At 56.5% G+C, this 21,759-nt stretch overlaps 1 protein-coding gene across 1 annotated transcript; it reads right to left on the reverse strand.

Moving 5' to 3' along the window:
- Nucleotides 1–287: 287 nt before the first annotated feature.
- TRIM40 (tripartite motif containing 40) lies at nt 288–10,842 on the reverse strand. The gene is made up of 7 exons (XM_044261386.1): nt 10,742–10,842; nt 8,875–9,086; nt 7,088–7,236; nt 6,533–6,968; nt 947–1,099; nt 649–668; nt 288–483 (listed from the first exon to the last, which is right to left on the reverse strand). Exons 3-7 carry the CDS (start codon nt 7,168–7,170, stop codon nt 312–314), a joined length of 864 nt encoding a protein of 287 aa, XP_044117321.1. The 5' UTR covers nt 7,171–7,236; nt 8,875–9,086; nt 10,742–10,842; the 3' UTR covers nt 288–311.
- Nucleotides 10,843–21,759: the final 10,917 nt, after the last annotated feature.

Raw genomic sequence — 21,759 nt, forward strand, 5'->3', positions numbered from 1 at the left:
CGCAGCGACCAGAGGGACACTCCACGCCCTTTGCAGTTGCGCAGTCCAGCCACAGTCCTGCTCATGGGTAGGGGTCATGGAGCCCTGGAGCGCGTGTGGGGGACTGGGCGCTCCTGCCCTAGCACGACATGGGGAGAGGCAGGCCCTGCCGTCTGCTCGCGGGCAGCATGGCGGGCTCAGGTCTGACGTGTGCGGGGTCAGCGGCGAGCGTGAGCAAGTCTCGGGAAGGAGGCTCAGGCATCTGGTCCGACTGGCGGGGACGAGCCCAGGGCGTCCTGCTCCGGAGATGCGGGGGCCCAGAACCTCCTGGGCTAGCCTCCTGGGGGACTGGCCCAGCAGAAGGAGGGGGAGTTGGGAGGCGGGGGTGGGGGCTGGGGTGAGCCTGGGCGGTCCAGGAAGCAGCCGGTGGCAGCCAGGCAGGACGGCAGCAGGGGGCTGGGCGTCCTCTTCCGCTGCAGGTGCTCTCTGTTCTGCGGAGCGTTCCTAGAAACCAGGAAACCTCAGCCGTCCTGGGGCCTCGGCCCCGGCGTGCTGCAGGGGGGCCCGAGGCGGCGGGGCAGGGACCCCCCAGACCCCGGGGAGGCCAAGCGCAGGCACGTGTCTGTGGTGTGGATGTGTGGGCGCACAAGGGGGACGGGCGGTCCCTACCTGTCCAGGAAGTCGCCGACCTGCCAGCATAGAGGGCGAGAGAGCGTCAGTCAGTGTGGGCTGGGCACCCAGCTTCCGCCACCTCCAACCCCCTGCGGCCCGTCCCAGACCTCGCAGATCCCAGGGGCGCCTCCTGGCCCCCTGCTCTGTCCCGCGTGTCACCAGGAAGCAGGGCTCTGTCACCATGGCCAGCAGGGACCCCCGCCACGGAGGAGGAGCACTGTCTCCATCCTCGCCGTCCACACCTGCAGCAGGTGGGCGCCCAGGCCCCGGGGGCCTTCTCCAGAGTTCTGCTCACCTTCATGAACTCTCTGAGCTTCAAGTCCTGCAGGCACAGGGCCACCAGGATCAGCATGTCGTCCAGCAGGAGCGGCCTGTTCTTGGGCTGCTCTGGCCGCTGCCCGAGGGGGGCTTCCTGCTGCAGGCTCTCCCGCTCAGCCTCCGCCTGAACCTGTGGGATGGATCCCCAGAGACTCAGCTTCGTGGGGGCCCCTCCACCCCTGGGCCTTGGGTCCCTCCCGAGGCAACACCAGCGCCCTCCCCTCCCCCGCTCCCCTCACGCCATGTGCAGAGCCCACCGCACAGGTGTGTCGTCCATCACCAGCCTGGCGGTGCCCACCTGTCTGGTGCACAGAGCCACAAGGGACAGACTGGTCCCCCCACAGGGACAAAAGCCTGCGGTTTGTGTGTTCCAGGGATGAGCAGCTCACGGGCCCTGACAGTACCTGGGAGCCGGTGAGTGGGACTGGCCTCCGCCGCGGGTCTGAACCCCACGAGGAGCACAGGGCTGGGCTGGAGCCGAGTCCCTGGGCCGGCGGACCCCGGGGCCGAACCCAGCACCCAGCTCCTGGCTCCCAGGACCCCTCCCGACACACCCATCAGGCTGCCCCAGACACACAGGGGTCAGAGCACAGCAACCGGCCACCAGGACCCTCGCAGGCGGCCCCTCCGGGACCCCGCGCCTCCCCCCAGCGTGGCTGGAGGTTTCTGCCCTCCTGCGCCCTGAGCCGGCAGGGCTCTCTCCTGTGTCTCAGCAACCTCCCCAATCTGTTGGTCAGCGATTCCTAGAGGGACACACAGTGGTCTATCCGCCTGGGGCCTGGGCGGCGGGAGGGCCTGATCCCGGACCTGTTACGGGACCGTTCTGCCGAAGACTGAAGGCACGGTGCCTGGGGTCTTGGGCACGGAGCTCTCCGGATGGAGGACGACGGGAAAGCAAAGGCAAAGGCCTAACTACGGAAAATGACAGAGTAGCAGGACTTTGTCCCTGGACTCGGGGCGTTTCCTCCCAACACCCAAACGCTGCGTGTGGACCGCCGTGACCGCCGGCACAGCGGACTGACCCCGCGGAGCCGCACAGCCCCGGCACCCCTTCCCCTTCCTGGACACGAGCCTCGTGGCTCGCAGCCCCACAGCCCCAGGAAGCACAGCCTCTCGGTCTCAGATCAGTGTCTCCCTGGGTCCCTGGGTACCCCCTGAAGCTGTAGACACAGTAAAGGGTTTCAGTGTCCCGAACAGTCTGCTTTCAGGGAAGCAAAGCTAAACAAAGCTGGTGCTGCCACAGACACAGGATTTCATGGTTTACGTGCACGGGAAGGGGGTGTCCCCAAGGGCAGCCCCAGGTGGGATCAGCTACAGGTGCCGGCTCACCTGCGGGGTGACAGGCCCACGAAGCCACACTGGGGACACGGCACAGTCCTGGGGACAAGATCCCACAGAAAGTGGGAGAAGTGAGAGCTCGGGGACAGACCCAGGTCACAAGGAGATTAGAAAGAAAAGGAGGACATAATTGGTGAGAGAAGGGACAGGGTCTGGAGAAGACCACGTTGTGAAAACTGACTCCCAGCACAGAGAAGACCTTCCTGGATCCAAACAGGAAGAAGGCTCTAGACGAAGGAAGACCCCACCGTGAAGGTAAAACAGCAACGTCAGCAGAAAATATCACTTAGAGAACCCGTCGTGACCTGTGGGGTCTGAAAACAAATCTTCATCAACATTCACTATTGCGGTTTGGTGACGACACCGTGCACAAAATTAATGTGAAATGCCAGGTTGAGAGAGGACAGCCCAGGGTCCGAAAGCAACGGAAGACTCAGCTGTGGGATGTAGAGAGGGGAGCTGATGCATCAGGACGAGGACAGGAACCCAAGAGAAGGTTTGCGAAGAACATCAGCCGTTAATTCACAGAAGAGGGCGCGCGAAGGGCTCTCGTGTGCATGAACTGACCCCAAGCTCACCAGGGACCTCGGAAACGGATGGTTACACGGCATCGAAACCTTGTTTGACGCCCGTCAGACTAACACAAATCTCACACCCGGTAACGCCAGGTGAGGGCAGGGGTACGTCTGACCCGCAGGCTGGCCACAGGCGCCCGGGCTGGGCCCCCAGAGCGTGCCCGCCTCAGGGAGCCTCGGATCCTGTCTCCGGGTCGGTGCCCCGGGGGGGCCCTTCCTCACGTCGGGGCTAAGAGGCTCGTGGCAGCACCGCCGGCCACAGAGAGCGGGGGTCCCGTCCATCTGCTCCTGGGAACGCGCAAGGGCAGTGCGGCAGGCAGGAAAAGCGGGAAACAGGAGGCCTACCGTCATGTCGTGTTCTCTCAGCCCGTAAGCACGCAAGGCAGCGTATGTTCCACCAAACCCTCCACAAATAAAGACCCAACAGAGACTTGCAAAGGTCGCCCTGGAGGGAGAGGGACGGTGATTAAGTGGAAAACCAAGCAAGCCCAGAAGGGCGCGTGTGGGCCCAAGATAAGGACGTGCTGCCCGCTGGAGAGCGGGGGCTTCATCCATTAGGTCCCTCCCGCAGGGTCAGGAAAATATTTTCAGATTTTGTCGCAGCTGTTGGCTGTTTATTAAACTTACTGCTTTGCCAGAGGAGAAGTGCACAGGGAGAGGTGGCGTTCGGAGGACGCGACTTGGGAAGCGCTTCCTCACCCCAGGGGTCTGCGGAGGACAGCAGCCAGAGGGCCTCACCTCGGTCCCCGGCCTGCTCTTTGTCCACCCTCCCCGCCACCTTCCAGGCCCCACGTCCTCGGGGCCCTGGCACAGCCCCGGCCCGGGCTGGCTTCTCTTCGGAAGCTGCTCCCTCCGGGTCCGGGGAGCTCTGGGAATGAAATCCACCTGGACGGGCCTCTTTTAAGGCCTCCTCTTCTCTGAGGTGACTGTCCCCATGTCCCTCCCCACCCCCACCCCCGCCCACCCTTGCTTGTCCTGGTCCTCTCTAGACTCAGTCCTGAGGACATTACATCCATCTCCTTGGATGGAAACACCTTTATCCAGGGGATCCCGTAGCTGGATTCTAGGGATCCTACCCCAGGCTCTCCGTGGAGATCCACACGTCTCATCCTGCCGCATGTCTAGGACCCTAAATGTGCCCCAACGTGGACTCAACTTGTCCTAAATGAAGCGATGCTTCCTTCAGACCTGCCCTCCCTTCCATTTCCCACCCAGGTTCTCAACCCGGAAACTCAGGAAGTCCCTCGCGTCCCCTCCATTCCCCGGGCGGTATATCCTGCCGAGGGCTGTCATCATAAACTCCTCGGATGTGACCAGGCTTCTGGGGACTGGGTCTGTGTGCACCGTCGCTCTTCCTCGGTCCCCACACTGGCCAGCTTCTCTGCTAGGTCCCCGCCGGGCGCCACTGGCTCCACGAGGCCCACCCCGGCCCCACACACACGGGCCACTGTGACTCCCATCTCAGAGCCTTGCCGGTCTCCCTCCCTCTGCTGCAGAAGCCTGGCAGCAGGGACGGCGCCTGCCTGTCCGTCGTTTGCCAGCAAACACGGCCTTTCCTAACACACTCCAGGAGCTTACTGGAGTCTTTTGCAAGGAACGAACATTGTTACTTATTGTAGTCTTCCTGTCCTATTAAAAGCGGACCCGAGGACGAGGATTCTGAATCACCTCTGGGCTTCCTTCGAGACCGTGCAGCGTCCCACACAGAGCAGAGCTGGAGAAGCCTCGCCGAGACTGTGCCGGCCTCTTCGGCTGTGGGACACCTCTCCCCGGGGCCCTGCACGGAGACAGCCGGCCTCCCTGGCTTTCTCGATCGTATCTCCACCTGCCCATCGTCCCCTCCGATCTGGACTCCCCCTCCTCATCCTATACCATAACACATCCTCAAAGAGTCAATATCTAAATGAAGATTTTGAATCCTCATCTTTCATACTGAACAGAAAGAAACCCTGGTGAAAATATGTCCATTTTCCACCCAGTCGAATACTAACTGGACTGGGGCTGAAGGGCGGGCAGGTCTGTAACGACAATCTTAAGGCCAAGGGGCAAAATAAACATAGTGGATACCCACAAAAAATCTAACACGTAAGAGGACTGGGAGGGTCCTGAGACCCGCCAACATTAACACACAGTGCCAAGGTGTGCGTTCCGACTGGCCAGGCACCAGGCAGAAATAAACAGAAGGATGGGGCACCTGGGTGGCTCAGTGGGTTAAGCGTCTGCCTTCGGCTCAGGTCATGATCTCAGGGTCCTGGGATCGAGCCCCGAATAGGGCTCTCTGCTCAGCAGGGAGCCTGCTTCCTCCTCTCTCTCTGCCTGCCTCTCTGCCTGCTTGTGATCTCTGTCTGTGAAATAAATAAATAAAATCTTAAGAAAGAAAGAAAGAAACAGAAAAACAGGAGTCAAGAAAATAGACAAGTGTATGTGCGGACACAGCGGATTACAAGGCTGGGATCCAAATCCGTGGGGCCACTCTGGATTATTCAATAAAAAAGGTCGGGAAAAACCAATCCGAATTTGGAAGGTACCTCACACTGTCCCCAAAGTATTCTCTTGGAGACCCTAAGTCCTCTAGAACATGTGTTGAAGGATATTCACCCAGACAGTCTATGCGATCTCAAAACAAAACAATAACCTTGAAACAACCCCACGTCTGCTGCTCATGGCACCCTCACAGAGGGCCGTGCGGTGGCTGAAGAATTCGTAAGAATCCATCTGGACACACTGATGGGAAAATGGGTAAATGTCCAAGGTGTACTTTTAGATGACAAAAAGGAATTACCCAAAAAATGGAGAATCCTTGGGCTAGGTGGGTGTGGGGCGTTCACACACAGTGTTCTGAAAGAAGGATACGCAGAAACCTACCAATGGCTACCTCCGGGAAGCAGCAAGATTCTCATTTTGAGCTCGTTCCTTACAGTGTTGACTGAATGTATTACCAAGAGTCTGTAACTTTTATGATAAAAATTAATTAAGATAAAAATAACCACTGTAAGAAGGAAGGAAAGAAGGAAGGCAGGCAAAGGAAGAGGGAAAAGAGAGGATCATGGACCCATTTCCAGGCTTTAGTACATTTGCAGGATCGACAAATACCATCTGGTTTCATTCATGTGTGATATTTAAGAAACAAAACGAACAAGCAAAGGAGAGAGAGAGAGAGAGAGAACCACAGAACAGCCCCTAACTCTAGAGCACACCCTGACGGCCACCAGAGGGGCGGGGAGGGGGTGGGCCAGCGGGTGCTGGGGAGCAGGGGTCCCGCAGGGAGGTGATGGATGCCTGAGCTACGTTGCACTGCGAGCTCACTACACCCCACGGATTGAAAGACCATAGTTCCAAAGCCTCATGAAATACACGTAGACAGCCGGGTCCTCACCAGCATATGCAAAAGCTGATCCCATTCTCACCAAATATCTGGTTGTATCAAGCAGGGGACCCTAGGGTCTGGTCCTGGAAGAGCTGTGCGTCCTCAGGCCCACGCCCATCCCCCAGATGAGCAAACTGAGGGCCCTAGACCCCGTCAGCGCACAGACGTAGGGGCACCCGCTGCGGGGCAGAGTCTGAGGAAGGTCCGAAGCAGGGGAAGCGGAAGGTCGGAGAAGCGCCCAGTTTCCAAGCGTGTGCGCGGGCGGGGCGGGAGGGGGCCTTACCTCGCAGAGGCCGACTGCGCCATCTGCGGCCGGCTCCCAGCGCCCCCGGTGTTCAGGGGGCCGCGGGGTCGCCCCGCGCAGGAGAGGCCTGCGCTCCTCGCGGACACCACGCACCTTCTCTCGCTGGCCGGGGCGGAGCTGGCCGGTGCCCAGAAGCCCCTCGGAACAAGGCTGCGGGTGCAGGGGGCGGCGGAGGACTCCGGAGGCCGAGCCCTCGGCAGTGGGCAGAAGCAGGGGGTCGGGACAGAAGAGGGGTGCGCCCTCCGCGCTCAGGGCACCCCGCAGGGGCTGCTGGCAGGTGGGGCAGCCGCGCTCTCCCTCGAGGTCCTTCCACAGAGGCACCATGGCCCAGGCGGTCTTCCTGTCCACAGGCCCCCCTTCTCCTGCGTGGTTCTGGAGGGGCCTGTGCACAGACCACCGGGACAAGAAGGCCCTGCTGGACGGGGACAGTCCATGGGCAGCAGAGGAGGCGTGGCTCGGCCCCCCGGGATCCGACAACTGCCCACTGTCTGCAACCAGGGCCGCAGCCCAGTCATGCACCCCATGGGTCTGCACCTGGTGGAGGTCTCCGCTGGGCCCTGACGCACACCCTCCAGCCTCTGAAAACCTCTCTTTATCTGTCCCGCGTGGGGCGCCATCAGATGATTCGCAGCCACTTCTGGTGTCCTCTCCAGAGCCTTCTGTATTTGCAGAGCTCAGAGTGCCTGGAAGGCAAGACACCCTCGGTCTCAAAGCTGACCGTCTCCGACAGGAGGGCAGCGGAGAGAAGGGGACAGTTTCGTGCATCCTGTCCCACCCGGGGCTGCAGGAGCCTGGGGGCCATGGTGGCAGAGCGTGGCTGCGGCCATCGGCATCCATGTCTCCCTCCCTCTCAGTCAATATCCTTTCCTGGGCAACATGGGTTCCACGATGAAACAATGAAAGAGAAAGAGAAAGAGGACAGGGCGTGGAGATCCAACCCCGGGCCGGGCAAAGTCTCAAGGCCTCTTCCCTTCCTTTCAGAGCGTCTCCAAAGAGGAGCCCAAGACGGCCGCCCTGGTCTTAAACATTCTCACCGCCCCATCTCCAGACCACTGGCCTCCCCTTGTGCTGCCCCTCCGTGTCCCAGCTGCCCCTCCAGGTCGTCCCCTGGGCTGGCCAGGCAGAAGGCCTTCGGTGAAGGCTTCTCCCTGGCGCGTGTCGGGAGCCCTGGGGGAAGGGAGGGGCCCCTCCTTCCTGGAAACGTGGGACTGCTGGGAAGGTGAAGCCCGAACCGCCCCGGGGTGGGGTCTAGGGCCCCCGAGCGAGGTGAACTTTGGCTGGGGAGGGTGTGGCTGGTTTGCACCTGGGGAGGGAGAAGGCCTTGGTGCGTTTGGTGTAAACTAACTCCCCAGAGCCCCACCTGCGCAGCCCCTGCCCGGTGTCCCGAAGCTGCCTCTCCCTGCGACCCCGGGACGGCCCCGCCCACTGTCCTGGGGCTGACCCCCGCCCTGACCCCAGGCATCCCCGACACCCGTCCGGAAGGCTCTGTCGCGGGCTGTGACTCTGGACCCTGAGTCCAAACCCCACAGGGAGTGGAGAAGTGACTAAATAATAAAATCTTTCAAAAACAGGAAGAGGCTGGAAACGTCTGAGGTACTTGGGAGGGCCTCACTCCACGGCCCCGAGCTGCCCCCCCCCGCCCCGCCCCGGCCGCAGCCAGTCACTGTCCCCAAGCCCAGGTCCCTGCCTTCCCCTCGTGGCACGAGGGAGTTGGCGTCCTTCGCAGTGTCCGCACCACCTCATCGAGCCGGGGAGCTCGAGCCCTCTCCACCTCCATGCCAGTCCCCGCAGAGCTGCCTCCCCAAACCCATCCGCTTGGGGGCTGTGTGCACCCCGCTTCTCCCCATCCCCCCGAACACCCAGTCCGGAGCCCCCTCAGCTCCGTGACTTGCTCGGTCCAGCACCTCCCTCTGAACCGTGGTAAACCTGGGGTTTTGCCTCCTGAAATCAGCAGCCCCGGCCAGGACCCGAGCTCCTGTGCCCGCATCTGTTCCTGTCTTTAGCCGTGACCCTGCCACGTTCCTGTCCTGTTTCATGATGCCAGGTGGGGAGCCTGCCCACGGCCACACAGGGAACACAGAGAGCCGGGACCCAGATCCCAACATGTGTCGTGCTGACCACATGCTTCCTCACCCAGGAGGTCCCATCCTAGAGCTCAGCAGAGGCTTGGTAAGTGGACCAGGCATCAGTAGCTGGATTCTGGACAGACGGGGGCAGAACAGCACCTGACACCATCCAGCCGTGTAGAGTCACTCGGTCCTATTCTTGGGTTTCCCACTGGCTAACTGAAGGACTACAAGGCAGGCGTCCGCCCTACCCACCTTCACACGAGCTCAAGAACACGTCGGCATGGACATCGTTCAGGGAAAGACAGAGTCGACCCCATTCAGAAAGACGTGCACGGAGGGAGCTCAGCCAGTGACACCTCGATGGCGCTGCACAGTGACTGTCCTCCAGACGGCGCACGTCACACACCGGAGACTACATAACATTCTTGTCCACTCTGTGTCAGTAAGAAACATCTTCAGGCTCTCTGTGGAAAAAAGCCACCATCACAACATCAAGAGACAAATGATCAAATGAAGCTGTAAAAACAAACATGTTTACAACGCTCGTCAAATTCAGAGGGCTGCTTTGCCGACACAGGGAGACACAGGGAGCCTCCGAATACAAAAGCAGTATTAGCTGTCAGCGGGAAAATTGGGCAGCGTATGTGGACGCTTCATAGAAAAACCACAGAATATCTCTACCTCATAAACGATGCTCAACATCGCTCACACGAAGAAAACCCCATTAAAGTGACACTGAAATCAAACGTCCCGACGACTAGAAGACAGGGTGGGGGCTTTTCCCGGGGACCCCCACCTGCACATTTTAACCTGGGACAAAGTTTAAACCATTACTTAAGTTTTCACATATTTTAGAAGAGGGACCATCACGGGCTAGAATGATAGGATTCTAGACTCAGCAAAACGTCTGGGTGTCAGGACTCCCAGTGGGTGAAGCTTCCGGCTCAGGTCATGACCCCAGGGTCCGGGGACCAAGTCCTGCCTCCGGCTCCCTGCTCTGTCTGGAGTCGGCTTCTCCCTCTGTCCCTCGCCCCCGCTTGTGCACTCTCTCGCTCTCTCTCAAATAAACAAAATCTTAAAAAAAAAAAAAAAAAAAAAAAGGAAGAGTGTGACTCAGGTCCTCACTCCGGAGCTGGAGAGCTCCTGTTCCGGGCCCATGACCCTGGCAGGCGACCACGCGTCGCAGCTGGAAGTGGAGGGTGCGATTACCCCCGCCGCACGGGCCACGCAGCGTAGCCCCGCACAGAGCGCGTGCTCCGGGAGGTCTTGAGCGAGTTTAGCTGCTGTGACATATTGCAGTCGGGAGTCCAGTTGGGTGATTTGCCTCGTTTCCGCCTGCTGGGACCCCTGGTTGCCACCTCGCTGGGAGGGAAGGCCCGCGTCCTCCTTGCGGCCGCTCTGAACTACTCACATTAGTGTGAGCCCCGCTGGCCGGTGTCCTGCTCACCCTCGGGGGCCCCGCCCACAGCAGGGCAGGCTGTCCACTGCATGACCGCTGCCTCCCCCGAGGACGGCCGGCGGAGACCCGGCCCCAGGCCCGTCCAGGAGCAGCTCCGAGCCCAGAACCCCTCTGATCTGCACTCAGGCGTGCGGGGCGGGGGGGGGGGGCGCTCCCTTTCTGCCCCACCACCTCACTTACTACCCTGGGACCTTTGCCCAACCCACGACTTCAGCTCCTGCCTCGCTCCCTGAGCGATGGGATTAAGTCTCCCCTTCTTTGAACGCTCTCCTCTACCTAACACAGGGGTGGGCATCTCAAATGCTCCTTCTGAAAGTCTCCAATTAAATCCTAACCGGGAATCCTTGGACGTGTCCTCAGCCTGCCTCCAAACTGACCACTCAGAAACGTTCCCTCGTTGGGAGTTCCACACTGGAAACTGCCTTCTCTGCCGGCGCCTAGGTTCCCTTTCCCCCGCTGTGGCCGCCCCTGGAAGGATAGCTCCCCGTGCAGGGACGTTGGGGTAAAGGCCACAGCCAGCCGTCCCCTTTGTCCCTTGGCAGTGGTGCTGATACGGGGCCGTGGCCTCCCTGAGCCCCAGAGCCAGCCAGATCCTTCCCCCTGCCCCTTGGAGACATCATCAGCACCCCAAATTCAAGGTACCTTCTGAATTATTCTTACCTGGATTCCCTGCCCCCCAGTCTGGCACAGGTGAAGGAGGGGTCCTTCAGCGGTGCGGGGCCCCGTCTCTCTGTGAGAGGCAATTGGTGCTGTCCCAACACATGACGCAGATCCGCGCACCTCTCTGGAGGGGACCACGCTCCACGCTGCCCAGACCCGGGGCGCTGTGACGTTCCTTTCAAGAAGGATGGTTTCCAGAGGTGGGGGATGGTTGGAAATAGGTGATGGGCGCCTGGGCGGCTCAGTCCTTGGAGCATCCAACTCTTGATCTCGGCTCAGGTCATGATCTCAGGATCCTGAGTTCGAGCCCCACGTGGGCTCCATGCTGGGTGCGCAGCCTACTTTAAAAATAAGTAAAATTAAAAACTTAACTAAAAAATAAAGAAAATAAAAAGGATAGCTTTAAAGCTGGCATTGTGGGGGGCCTGGTGGCTCAGTGGGTTAAAGCCTCTGCCTTCGGCTCAGGTCATGATCCCGGGGTCCTGGGATCGAGCCCCACATCGGGCTCTCTGCTCGGCGGGGAGCCTGCTTCCTCCTCTCTCTCTGTCTGCCTCTCTGCCTACTTGTGATCTCTGTCAAATAAATAAAAATATAAATATTTAAAAAAATAAATAAATAAAGCTGGCATTGTAATTCCTCAGGGCAAGAGATTCCCGGCTGAGGCAAGTTAACTCAGTGTGTAGGTTTGGGGAGGAGGAGGGGCACACAGCCGAGCAAGCCAAGCGGAAGAAGGGTCCGGCCCAGGAGAGACAGTCGGCTGGGTGGCCAGAGCCAGGGGCCAAGGCAGGAGGCTCGCGGGTAAAATGTCAAAGAAGTGAGAACAGAGCCTCAAGTTTTCTGCTCTGGAATTAGGAAACGGAAGGTCAGGGGCGCAGGGACTGGAGCCGCGAGACTCAGGAGATACCTCAGGACTGTGGCCCAAGCCTGTCTCCTGGAGGCCCCGGGACTCTACCCGACGGCACGGAGGCCGCGGCCTGAAGGGAAGGCGAGAGTCCTCCTCCAGGTGGTTAAAGGGTCCTGGAGTCCCCAACTCCGTGTGATCCCACTCGTGTGGAGCACATGCACAGCGGGAGGACCACAGGGGAAGGAGGGAAAACTGAAGGGGGGAATCACAGAGGGAGCCGGACCATGAGAGACTCTGGACTCTGGGAACCAAACCGAGGGTCACAGGGGGGCGGGGGTGGGGTGGCCGGGGGATGGGCACGAAGCAGAGCGTGAGCGGTGACGGGCCTTGGAGATACCCGCAAGTGATGAAAGACTGACCTCTACCGGCGAGACCCACAATACACTGCGCGTTAATTTAACTGACTTTAAATTAAAAATAAACAAACAAAATTAGCTGAAGCTGGGGGAAAAGAACCTGCAGAGTAGCTGCTCCCGGGAATCCCAGACAGACCAACCTTGGTGGGTACTTTGACAGTCACGGTTGTAGGAAGGGCTGAGCGCCCCCAGGGGCACCTGTGTGCGGTGTGTGTGTGTGTGTGTGTGTGTGTGTGTGTGTGTGTATGACTGTCAGCTCTGGTTGGAAACACCTGTTTCAAACAAAGGACGGAACTACGCAACTAGCCCCTTCCCTGGAACTGGGGACCTTGTGAACCTCCAGTTCCAGACTTCACGGAGGGAGGCATGCAGTGTTGGGAGGTGAGGCGGGTGAGGGCGGGCAGTGCGGCGGCCAGGGTGCACAGCGGGGGAGCGCACGGGACGGTCCTCCACCAAGCTCCTCATTCCCACTGGCCCTTCCCAAGCCCCACCCCGCGATGTACCCCAGCCACGTGTCCATATGGTCCCGCTCGTTTATGCAACGTGCAGAACATATTAGAACCACAGTGCAGATTGCTACGTCTTCTATTTATTTTCCTTTGTGTCAGGTGGCATTTTGGGGGGCCATCCAGCTGGAGAGAAACAGAGGCTTACGTGGTTTGGCGGTGCTGAGATCAGTTCCTGCTGGGTGTCTTTGTGTAGAAAGGGCTTCAAGGAACACCTCTGCCATCCACTGACACAACTCAGCCGGCTTCAGGGGCGGAAGTGCCGGGCCCAGTGGATGCGTCATGGTAAGACTATGTCCTGTGCCTCCGCGCGCCAGCAAATCCTCCTCACCCCAGACACAGACGACTGAAAGTGCACGATTCAGGCCATCAGCGTCTGGTCAAAGCAGACGTTCCCTTCTTCAGGAATATATTTATCCCGATTTGTATTACTCTATACAATTATCTACAGCATAAAATAAAATTACATTTCACATATTTTTGTATGAAATCAACAGAAGTTGTTCTGATATCAGAAAGTAAACAAAACGGAAAATCAACAGCTGAGGAGGAGATAAATTTTTAACTAGAAGAAGACACTCCTAGAGCCCTTAAAAATCAATTGAGGAAAAAGAATAAACCTACAAGCACACTGAAATTTTTAAAATTTCATGTTGATTTAGCATGAAGTACTGGCATCCACAATCTAGAACTCATAAAACACTTTCGCAACAAGGAATTAAAAACAAACACATCAATGACCTTCAGCAATTTAAGGTTTGTCACTGCTCAAGAAAACTTGAAATGCCCTGAAATCATAGAGCTCATGTAACAATTTCTTTTTTTTTTTAAAAGATATTATTTATTTCAATCTCAAGTAGGCAGAGAGGCAGGCAGAGTGAGAGAGAGAGGGAGGAGGAAGCAGGCTCCCCACTGAGCAGAGAGCCCGATGCGGGGCTTGATCCCAGGACCCTGAGATCATGACCTGAGCCAAAGGCAGAGGTTTAACCCACTGAGCCACCCAGGTGCCCCTCATAAGAATTTCTTGACAGAAGTTTTCCCCAAGTTAACAATACTGAATCGACATTACCAATAACCACTATAAAATTTAAATTAACTTTTCTAAACTTTCCATTTGAAAACCTGTTAACCATGCTAGAGGAAATACCAAGTTATTCACTCTTGTTGGAGAAAATGTATTAAAAAATTGCTGTCAAATAAAGATGGAATCAAAGTTACTAAGCTAAAAATATAGGGAAAATATACAAGTGGTCAGACAGTTTAAAATGTGTCCTTGTTTTGGTATTTGTGGTCAGCTTTTTCACATTTTTAATTTGTCATCATTACAAGTAAATGTTTCCTTTGGCTCGTTTACATTTTCTCATTTTGAGATCCTTTTATCTTTTTATTTTTTTCCATTTTATTTTGCGGGACTTCAACTCACCCCTGAGATCAAGGGTCACATGCTCTCTCCCCTGGGCCAGCCAGGGAGCCCTGTCCTCTTTCTTGACGGGGGTGTAGCCATGCGTCTGCTTCAAGCCCCACCAACCTGGGGCCGCCCCCAGTGCCCCGGCCCCGGGCAGTCTGGGACCCTGAGTGGGCCGCAGCAGGTGCGGGCAGCTGCGGGTGGGGTGGCGCGGCGGGCGGGGCAGTTAGGGCCGCGCGGGTGCAAATCAGGGCGCGCGCCCCGCCAGTGAGCCCAGCGGCCCCGCCCTCAGGAGCCCGCGCTCAGGCGTTTTCCGTCCCCCCGCGCGGCCGCCGACTTCCAGGCAGGGCTCCCCTGCATCGAAAGTGGGGCAGTACTATCGGGATTGCCCCCAAATCCGTTGATTTTTATAACGTCCTGAGTCCCCCGGGCGCGGGGGCGCGCGCCTGGCTCCTTCCCGAGCACGCCCAGCGGCCGCCCGCGCCCCAACCACCCCACGTTCCTAACGGCCACCGACCGCCGTCACCCAACGACAGACAGTCCCCGACCAGGGCCACTCGGCCCCCACACGCAGCCACCCTCCGCCCAGGGGACAGTGCCCCGAGTGTCCGCGCCCGCCTGGCCCGTCGGACCCGCGCACTGCTCTGCGCACCCGGCCCTGCCCGGAGCTGCCGTCTCCGCCCTACAGATGCAGCGGCGCGCCCCCGGGGCCCCGAAAGGCTGGTCACCAAGGCCGGTCCCGTAATGGACTCTGGCAAAGACCAACACCGGCTTTCCCGCAGAGAGGCAGCCTCGGAAAACCGCCTCGGAGCTGGTTCGCGGCGGGACCCTCAGCCCTTCCAACACCCTGCCGCGGTCCACTTAGCAAGAGCTCTCGGAGCGGTTCAGCCCACACCAGTGGACGGAAGAAGCGGCGTCTAGACGCGGAGGCCGCCGAAATCTTTGCTCACTTACAGGTTTTTAATGCATCATTAGCACCACGGGGCGCTTTCTGTTTGGCTCCTCTTTCTGCCTCTAGAGCGGACTCCGCTCCAACCTCCTGTCACATCCTGGTCTGCAAACTGAGACCTATCAGGGGCCCTAATGTCACAGCGCTGCTCCTGATGCCGGTGCTGCACGAAGCTAGAATCCGGGGGCCCCCACCTGCGCGCCCGCGGGCTTCCTGGTCCTGAGCCTGGCCAGGAGGGCTGATCCGACCCCAGCTGTTCTGGACGCAAGATTCCGGGTGCGGGGGCTGTGTGCGAGCTCAAGACTGGCCTGCTAAGGGAAGCAAAGACTAGCAGGTGTTCTGAAGCCAGCCCCCCGGGAAACCAGAGCCTGCGTCAGAAGGGTTTCCGTCTCCACGGTGCGCTGAGGAATTGCGACTTCCTGCAAGTGAAGACAACTAAAAAGTCTGGATAAAATATTTTTAAAGTGTCTGAAAAATTAAAATTCGGGAGAGGAAAGGGTGCTGTAGAGGGGAGCCTGGCCCCTGGGGTTGCTTCTGTGTGGGGACATTTGCTGATTTCTGCAGGCTGCTGAGATCCCACGCTGTATTTCGGGCAGCCTTTAAAGGAGCTAGAAATGAAGTCCCAGGCCCCTAAATGTCGTGCTGACCTCGTTTAAGGTGACTCTTGGCTTGTGTCAAAAAAACGAAAATCGTCCTGGGAAGAAACTAACATCATTGTAGGCTTTGAATGACTTTTTCATATACTTTTCCAAATATCTCGCTCACAGGCAAAGATAAGTGGGCTCCAGAGGGAGGACGAAAGCAGACAGACAACAGGATGGGACCATGGGGGCTTCAGAAATCAGGCTGCTGGACACAGACCGTGCGGCAAACATGCTGATGCTGCACTCAGGGAAATCAAAGTCGAGCTGGCAAGACGTGGCGGACAGCCAGGAATTATAACAAGTGGCAGAGCAGAATTGGAGAAAAATTTTTAAAAAGACTGACACAGTGTTGAGCCCCAAAGTCCTGAAGTCATGGGAATGGATTCTGGTGGGCTCGCTGGCTCTTGGTGAGCCCAGGGAGTGGGAAGATCTCAGCATCTGGAGAGCAGCTCCCCGCTTCTCGACTGGCTTCCTTCAGGACAAAATGACAGAGCCAGAAAATAAAATAGGTAATATCATTCTTATGATGTAATTCAATTTTTTTTTAAAGATTTCATTTATTTGAGAGAAAGTGAGAGAGAGAGAGCATAAGAGGGGGAGGGGCGGAGGGAGAAGCAGACCCCTGCTGAGCAGGGAGCCTGATGAGGGACTCCATCCCAGACTCCAGGATCGTGCCCTGAGCTGAAGAAGTCGCTCAACCCACTGAGCCACCCAGGTACCCCTGATGTAATTTAGTTTTTAAAGAGTTATACACTTACACACTTTTTTAAAGATTTTATTATTTGCGAGAGAGCACGAGGTGGGGAGGGGCAGAGGGAGAGAGAGAAGCAGACCCGTGCTGAGCAGGGAGCCCGATGCGGGACTGGAGCCCAGTACTCTGGGATCATGGTATGAACCTGATCCCAGGACCCCAAGATCATGACCTGAACTCGATTCCAGGACCGAGATCCTGACTGGAACATGATCCCAGGACGCTGGGATCACTACCTGAGCCAAAGGCAGACGCTTGACCAACTGAGCCTCCCAGATGCCTCACACTTAAATTCACTTAGTTCAATAATTAAGACATAAAAACATGTCCGTCGAGAAGATTTACAAGCACCCCGCCTCTACTCACCCCTCGGCCACGACCCCATCCCTGCCACACGGGAAACTCTCTTCTTTTCTGTGTGTCCTTCCAGTGTTTCTTTAGCAGTAAATCAAGTATATTATTTGTGTTTCTCCCTTTTACTAGCAAAATTTTGCACCCTGAGCGTTGTTTGTATTTTCAGTTAACAAGGCAGCCTGAAGATCTTTGTCACCTCAGCACAAAGGCCTCTATAAAATCCTCAGTTAACATAGCAACAAGAATCACTATTTCGCCCCAGGAGCCGGGGTGGGTGCCGAGGACAGCAAGATGGAGAGACGTGGTCATGGGGGAGAGCCTTGACTCTCCCAGTCTTAGAGGGGAAGCCTGCCTGGGATTCAGCTTCGACAGGACGACGCCGCGTCCCCGTGCCACCGTGGACTCATGGCAACAGTCAGCCGAGGTCCCGCACATGGTCCGCTCGTTGGGCTGGCTGGCAGGAGACTGTCGGCCTTGCCCCGCAGACGGGGCCTGTGCAGCTAAAGAAGGGGGGTCAGGGGCCCCTGTCTGTGAAGCCACCAGGAAAGCAGACAGACAGAAAAACTGTTTGTTTTAACAGCTTCTTTTCTGTCTTCATCTAAAACCAATAAAATGTCTTTTTTTTGACAAGTTAAAAACATGACTAAGAACATTTTAGCACAACTAAAAGAAGGAAATCTTGGAAGATTGGAAGATTGAAGTAACTATCCCGTAGATGAGAATAGAGTTTCTTTTCTGCGGGAAAAGTTCAGAGCCCTTGGACATTCACCTTTTTACCCAAGGCCAGGGTCAGAAGCCTCTGATCAAAGGCCATTCTTTTTTTTTTTTTTTTAAGAATCTCTACACCGAACACGGGGCTCAAACTCACAACCCCGAGATCAAGGTCCACGCTCCACCTGCTGAGCCAGCCAGGGTTGTGCGGTCTCCAGGAAAGCCTCCACCATCCCAGGCATACCTTCCAGGGGAGCTGACGGGCTTGGCCTTCTGTACCCCCCAAGCCAACCCCCGTCTAAGTAGAAAGATTGGGAAACATGCAAAAGATTATTCCAGCCGACGGCCAAGGAAACTCACATGTGGTGTCGTCAGATAAAACATGGAGAGGAAGCTCAGCAAAACTTGAATTTCAGATAGATAATTTTGTTAGAATGTCTCAAATAACTGCATTATTCATTCTCTGACATTCAGACTTAACTGCGTGTCCCGTACTTTTTCTCTGCCAAGTCTGGCATCTGACTTGACACATGTGGGTGACAGAGAATCCATCCGCGGGGACAAAACAGTTTGTCCTGAGAGGAGCAAAAGATGAGTCTGGGCAGAGGTGGGGAGGCCGCCGGGGCCGTTAGTGCCAGACGCTGTCCTGCAGACACGGCGAGGGGACGGCAGCCTTGGTGTGTAAGATTTGTTGTGTTATTTTCTAATTGTAAAAGCAAGTACATTAACTGCAGTACATCCAGAGCACGAAGGGAAGATGATAATTAGCCTAATTCCACGGCCCGCCGTGACCGGGTGGACACGTTGCTGTAAAGCGCCCTCCAGCACTGCCGGCCCACCCGCCGGGGCCTGTTTCGGCGCCCTGCCGAAGATGGAACCCTTCCCTCCTGCTCCCCGGCCCCTTCCTGCTTTCCCTTGCCTCCAACATAGTCTCGTCTGGGTGGCTGACGCGTCTGGCTGTCCCCGATGGCCGAGGTCACCGGCGCCCAGAGCTGTGTCCAGCGGGTAGAATGCCGTCCAGAGGGGTGCGTGGTGGGGTTGGCGCGGGAGGAAGCAGCCGGCCCGGAACAAGACTGTGGCGGGGACACGGAGGCGGGAAGCATGACTGTGGGGGGTGGTGCACGGAGCAGGAAGCCCCTCCCTCAGCTCCTCGAGGAGCTGGGCACTGAGAGCTGAGGGGGAGACGCAGGCCGGCCCGCAGACCCATGGATAGGGGAGTCAGTCTGGACGCCCGTTAGAGCTGCCTCACTGCGTGGTGTACGGAACGCACTTATTTGCTCAGGGATCTAGAGGTTAGAAGTCCAAGATCAACGTGGTTTGGGGCCTGTCCCCTTAGCTGGCCACCGGCCAGCTTCTTGCTCTGTCCCCACACGGCCGTTGCCGCGTGCAGAATACGGCTGGTATCTCTGTGCTCACAAGGACACCAGCCAGACTAGATTAGAGCCAGCCTCCGCGGCCCGCTCCTTCCCAATCCTGCAGTTTAGGACTTTGACATGTGGGCCTCGCCCCTGCACCCGGGTCCCCCCTGCAAACACCAGCTCGTCATGCGCCCCTCCAGCTGTGGGATTCCTCCCGAAGGCGGTCCGTCCATCCGTGGGGGCCTTTATGAAAAGGGCTGCGAGCTGGGCTCCGCGAGCTGCCCTGACGGGCTCTGACAGGCTCTGCTGAGATCCTCAGCGGCAGGACAGGCTCTGCTGAGATCCTCAGCGGCAGTGCCACTTCCGGCCGGCCTGCTCGGACGCCATGGACTGCGCAAGTCGTGCGGTGCCTGGGCCGGCGGGGGGGGGGGCGGGCAGGCCAGCAGGTAGAGAGCCCAGGACGACTTGATGCTGCAGCTGGAGAATTCTCAACCCCCACTCCCGGAGGGTCACCTCCCGTACTCCGAGTCCACTGCTTTACGTGTTAATCATCCTCACGGCAGCACCTGGACCAGCATGAATCGGACACCTGGGTCCTGAAGCACGGCTAAATTCGCGGTGAAATTACCCAGTCCAGTGATTTAAACAAATCTGTTCAAGTCTTCTGCCCACATTTAATTGGATTATTTGTTTTTGGAGTGTTGAGTTGTAGAAGTCCTTTATGGAGTTTGGATAGTAACCCTTAGGATTTCATTCATAGGTGGAATTTAAGAAACAAAACAAATGAGCAAAAGGGAAAAAAAGAGAGAGAGGCAGATCCAGAAACAGACTCTGAACTACAGAGAACACACTGATGGTCACCAGAGGCGGGGGGGCAGGGTGGGGGGCAGTAGGTGATGGGGATGAAGGAGGGCACCTGTCCTGACGAGCAGAGGGGGCATATACAGAAGTACCGAACTGCTGTATTTACACCTGAAATCAATACTACACTGTATGTTCATGAACAAATTCACTAATAAAAAGTAAATTTTGGGGCGCCTGCATGGCTCAGTAGGTTAAGCCTCTGCCTTTGGCTCAGGTGATGATCCCAGGGTCCTGGGATCGAGCCCCACATGGGGGGGTGGTCTCTGCTCAGCAGGGGGCCTGCTTTCCTCTCTCTCTGCCTGCCTCTCTGCCTACTTGTGATCTCTCTGTCAAATAAGTAAAATCTTTTTTAAAAAACTAAAAAAATTTATGGGGCACCTGGGTGGCTCCCTGGGTTAAAGCCTCTGCCTTCGGCTCGGGTCGTGATCCCAGAGTCCTGGGATCGAGCCCCGCATCGGGCTCTCTGCTTAGCGGAAGGCCTGCTTCCTCCTCTCTCTGCCTGCCTCTGCCTACTTGTGATCTCTGTCTGTCAAATAAATAAAATCTTTAAAAAAAAATAAAAATAAAAAAAAATTTTAAATGAACCATCCTTTTAGATAACTGAGTCGAGCGAGGACCAGGTCTTTCTGGGCTTCTCCCCCGACCCTGCTAGCAGCTAGGTTGGAGCTGGGGTGTTGGGCAGCCTGCGATTTCCCCTGGCAGAGGGCGACAGGTGAGGCTGCCGTGGAACCCGCCCCCCCATCTGCACTGGGACAGCGGCCTCTACACAATGCTCATGTCTTTTATTTATTTATTAAGTAGGTCCCACACCTAAGGTGGAGCCTAACACAAGGCTTGAACTCACAACCCGGGGCCCAAGACCCGAGATCAAGACCTGAGCTGAGATCCAGGGTCAGGTGCTTACTCGACACAGCCACCCAAGTGCCTCTCCTGATGCGTCTCTCCAGGGAAGAAAAGCAACCACACAGGTGTTGGTTTTTGAATCCCATGACCGTTCTGGTTTTGAGCAGTTCAGACCCTGTTATATTGCACTAACTATTACTTACAAACGGACTTTATGAGCCATGTGTTGACTTTTACGGTTGGTTTTCTCCGGTCTTGGTTTGCATGTGTCGGATTCTGCAGAGGACTTTCGACTCTGCAGTCCCTGTGCGTGGGGTCAGATGAGAACCTCACCCAGTCCACCAACTCCGCACACATTTCAGCCACCAAGGTAGTTCAAACAGAGCTGTTTTTATTTCAGTTTCTAATTCTTGTTTTTTAAAAGATTTTAGTTGTCAGAGAGAGCGAGTGCATACGCACAAGCGGGCAGAACAGGCGGAGAAGCAGACTCCCTGCCCAGCAAGGAGCCCCATGCGGGGACTCTGGGATCATGACCCAAGCCGAAGGCCGCAGTTCAACCGACTGAGTCACCCAGGCGTCTCTAATTCCTGTTTCTAATGAAGCAAAATCTGTCTCTCCTCGGGGAACCAGGGACAGGAGTCCTCTGTGCAGGCCTCCGTTTACCTAACTGCTACTCCACAGTCCTATCCCGAGTCTGGAAACATTCTGCTTCCTGTCCCCACTCGCTTACCCCTTCCATCATTCCCTTGACGCCTTCTGACCGAAGACTGTGACCATTCACATTCCTACCAGCAACGTGCTAAGGGTCTGATTTGTCCCCATCCTTATCAGCTTTTACTTAAAAAAAAAACCACAAATCTGGCAAGTACAAAGTTTTTCCTCATTATTGTGTTTCTATCGCCTTATTTGTATTTTCCTGAGTTCTAGGGAGTTTGAACATTTTAATTTCAGAATTACTTTGAATTTACTTTTATCCTTTATTCATTTTTTAATATTTTTCCCTTTTTAACTGAACTGTTTTATTTTGAAAAAGTTAATATGGTAAAGAATAGAAAATCATATAATAAGCATCCTTGTAACCGCAGCCCAGAATTAACAGATGTGAATATTTCGCCATATTTGCCTCAGGTTTTTGTCAAATAAAATTAGATGCTAGACATGCACTGGAGGCTCTACACCTTTCCCTGTCTCTCCCAGAACAAATGCAGTCACATGTCCAGTGTGTGCCCCAGGCCTTGTGTTTGTGTTTCCATCTCATATATATGGGGCCATGAACCCTATGGAGTATTTGCTGTGTTTCTAAATGTGCGTAAATGAGGGGTGCCTGGGTGGCTCAGTGGGTTAAGCCTCTGCCTTCAGCTCAGGTCACGATC

This window comes from Neovison vison, chromosome 1 (assembly GCF_020171115.1).
Source record: "Neovison vison isolate M4711 chromosome 1, ASM_NN_V1, whole genome shotgun sequence".
NCBI classification, from domain to species: Eukaryota; Metazoa; Chordata; class Mammalia; order Carnivora; family Mustelidae; genus Neogale; species Neogale vison.

Coding starts and splice junctions, on each gene's coding strand:
- TRIM40 (XM_044261386.1), bottom strand. CDS start 7,170: ATGGCGCCCCACGCGGGACAGATAAAGAGAGGTTTTCAGAGGCTGGAG. Junction 1,100..6,532: donor GCGCAGTCGGCCTCTGCGAG/GTAAGGCCCCCT, acceptor TCCATCCCACAG/GTTCAGGCGGAGGCTGAGCG. Junction 484..648: donor GTCGGCGACTTCCTGGACAG/GTAGGGACCGCC, acceptor CCTGGTTTCTAG/GAACGCTCCGCAGAACAGAG.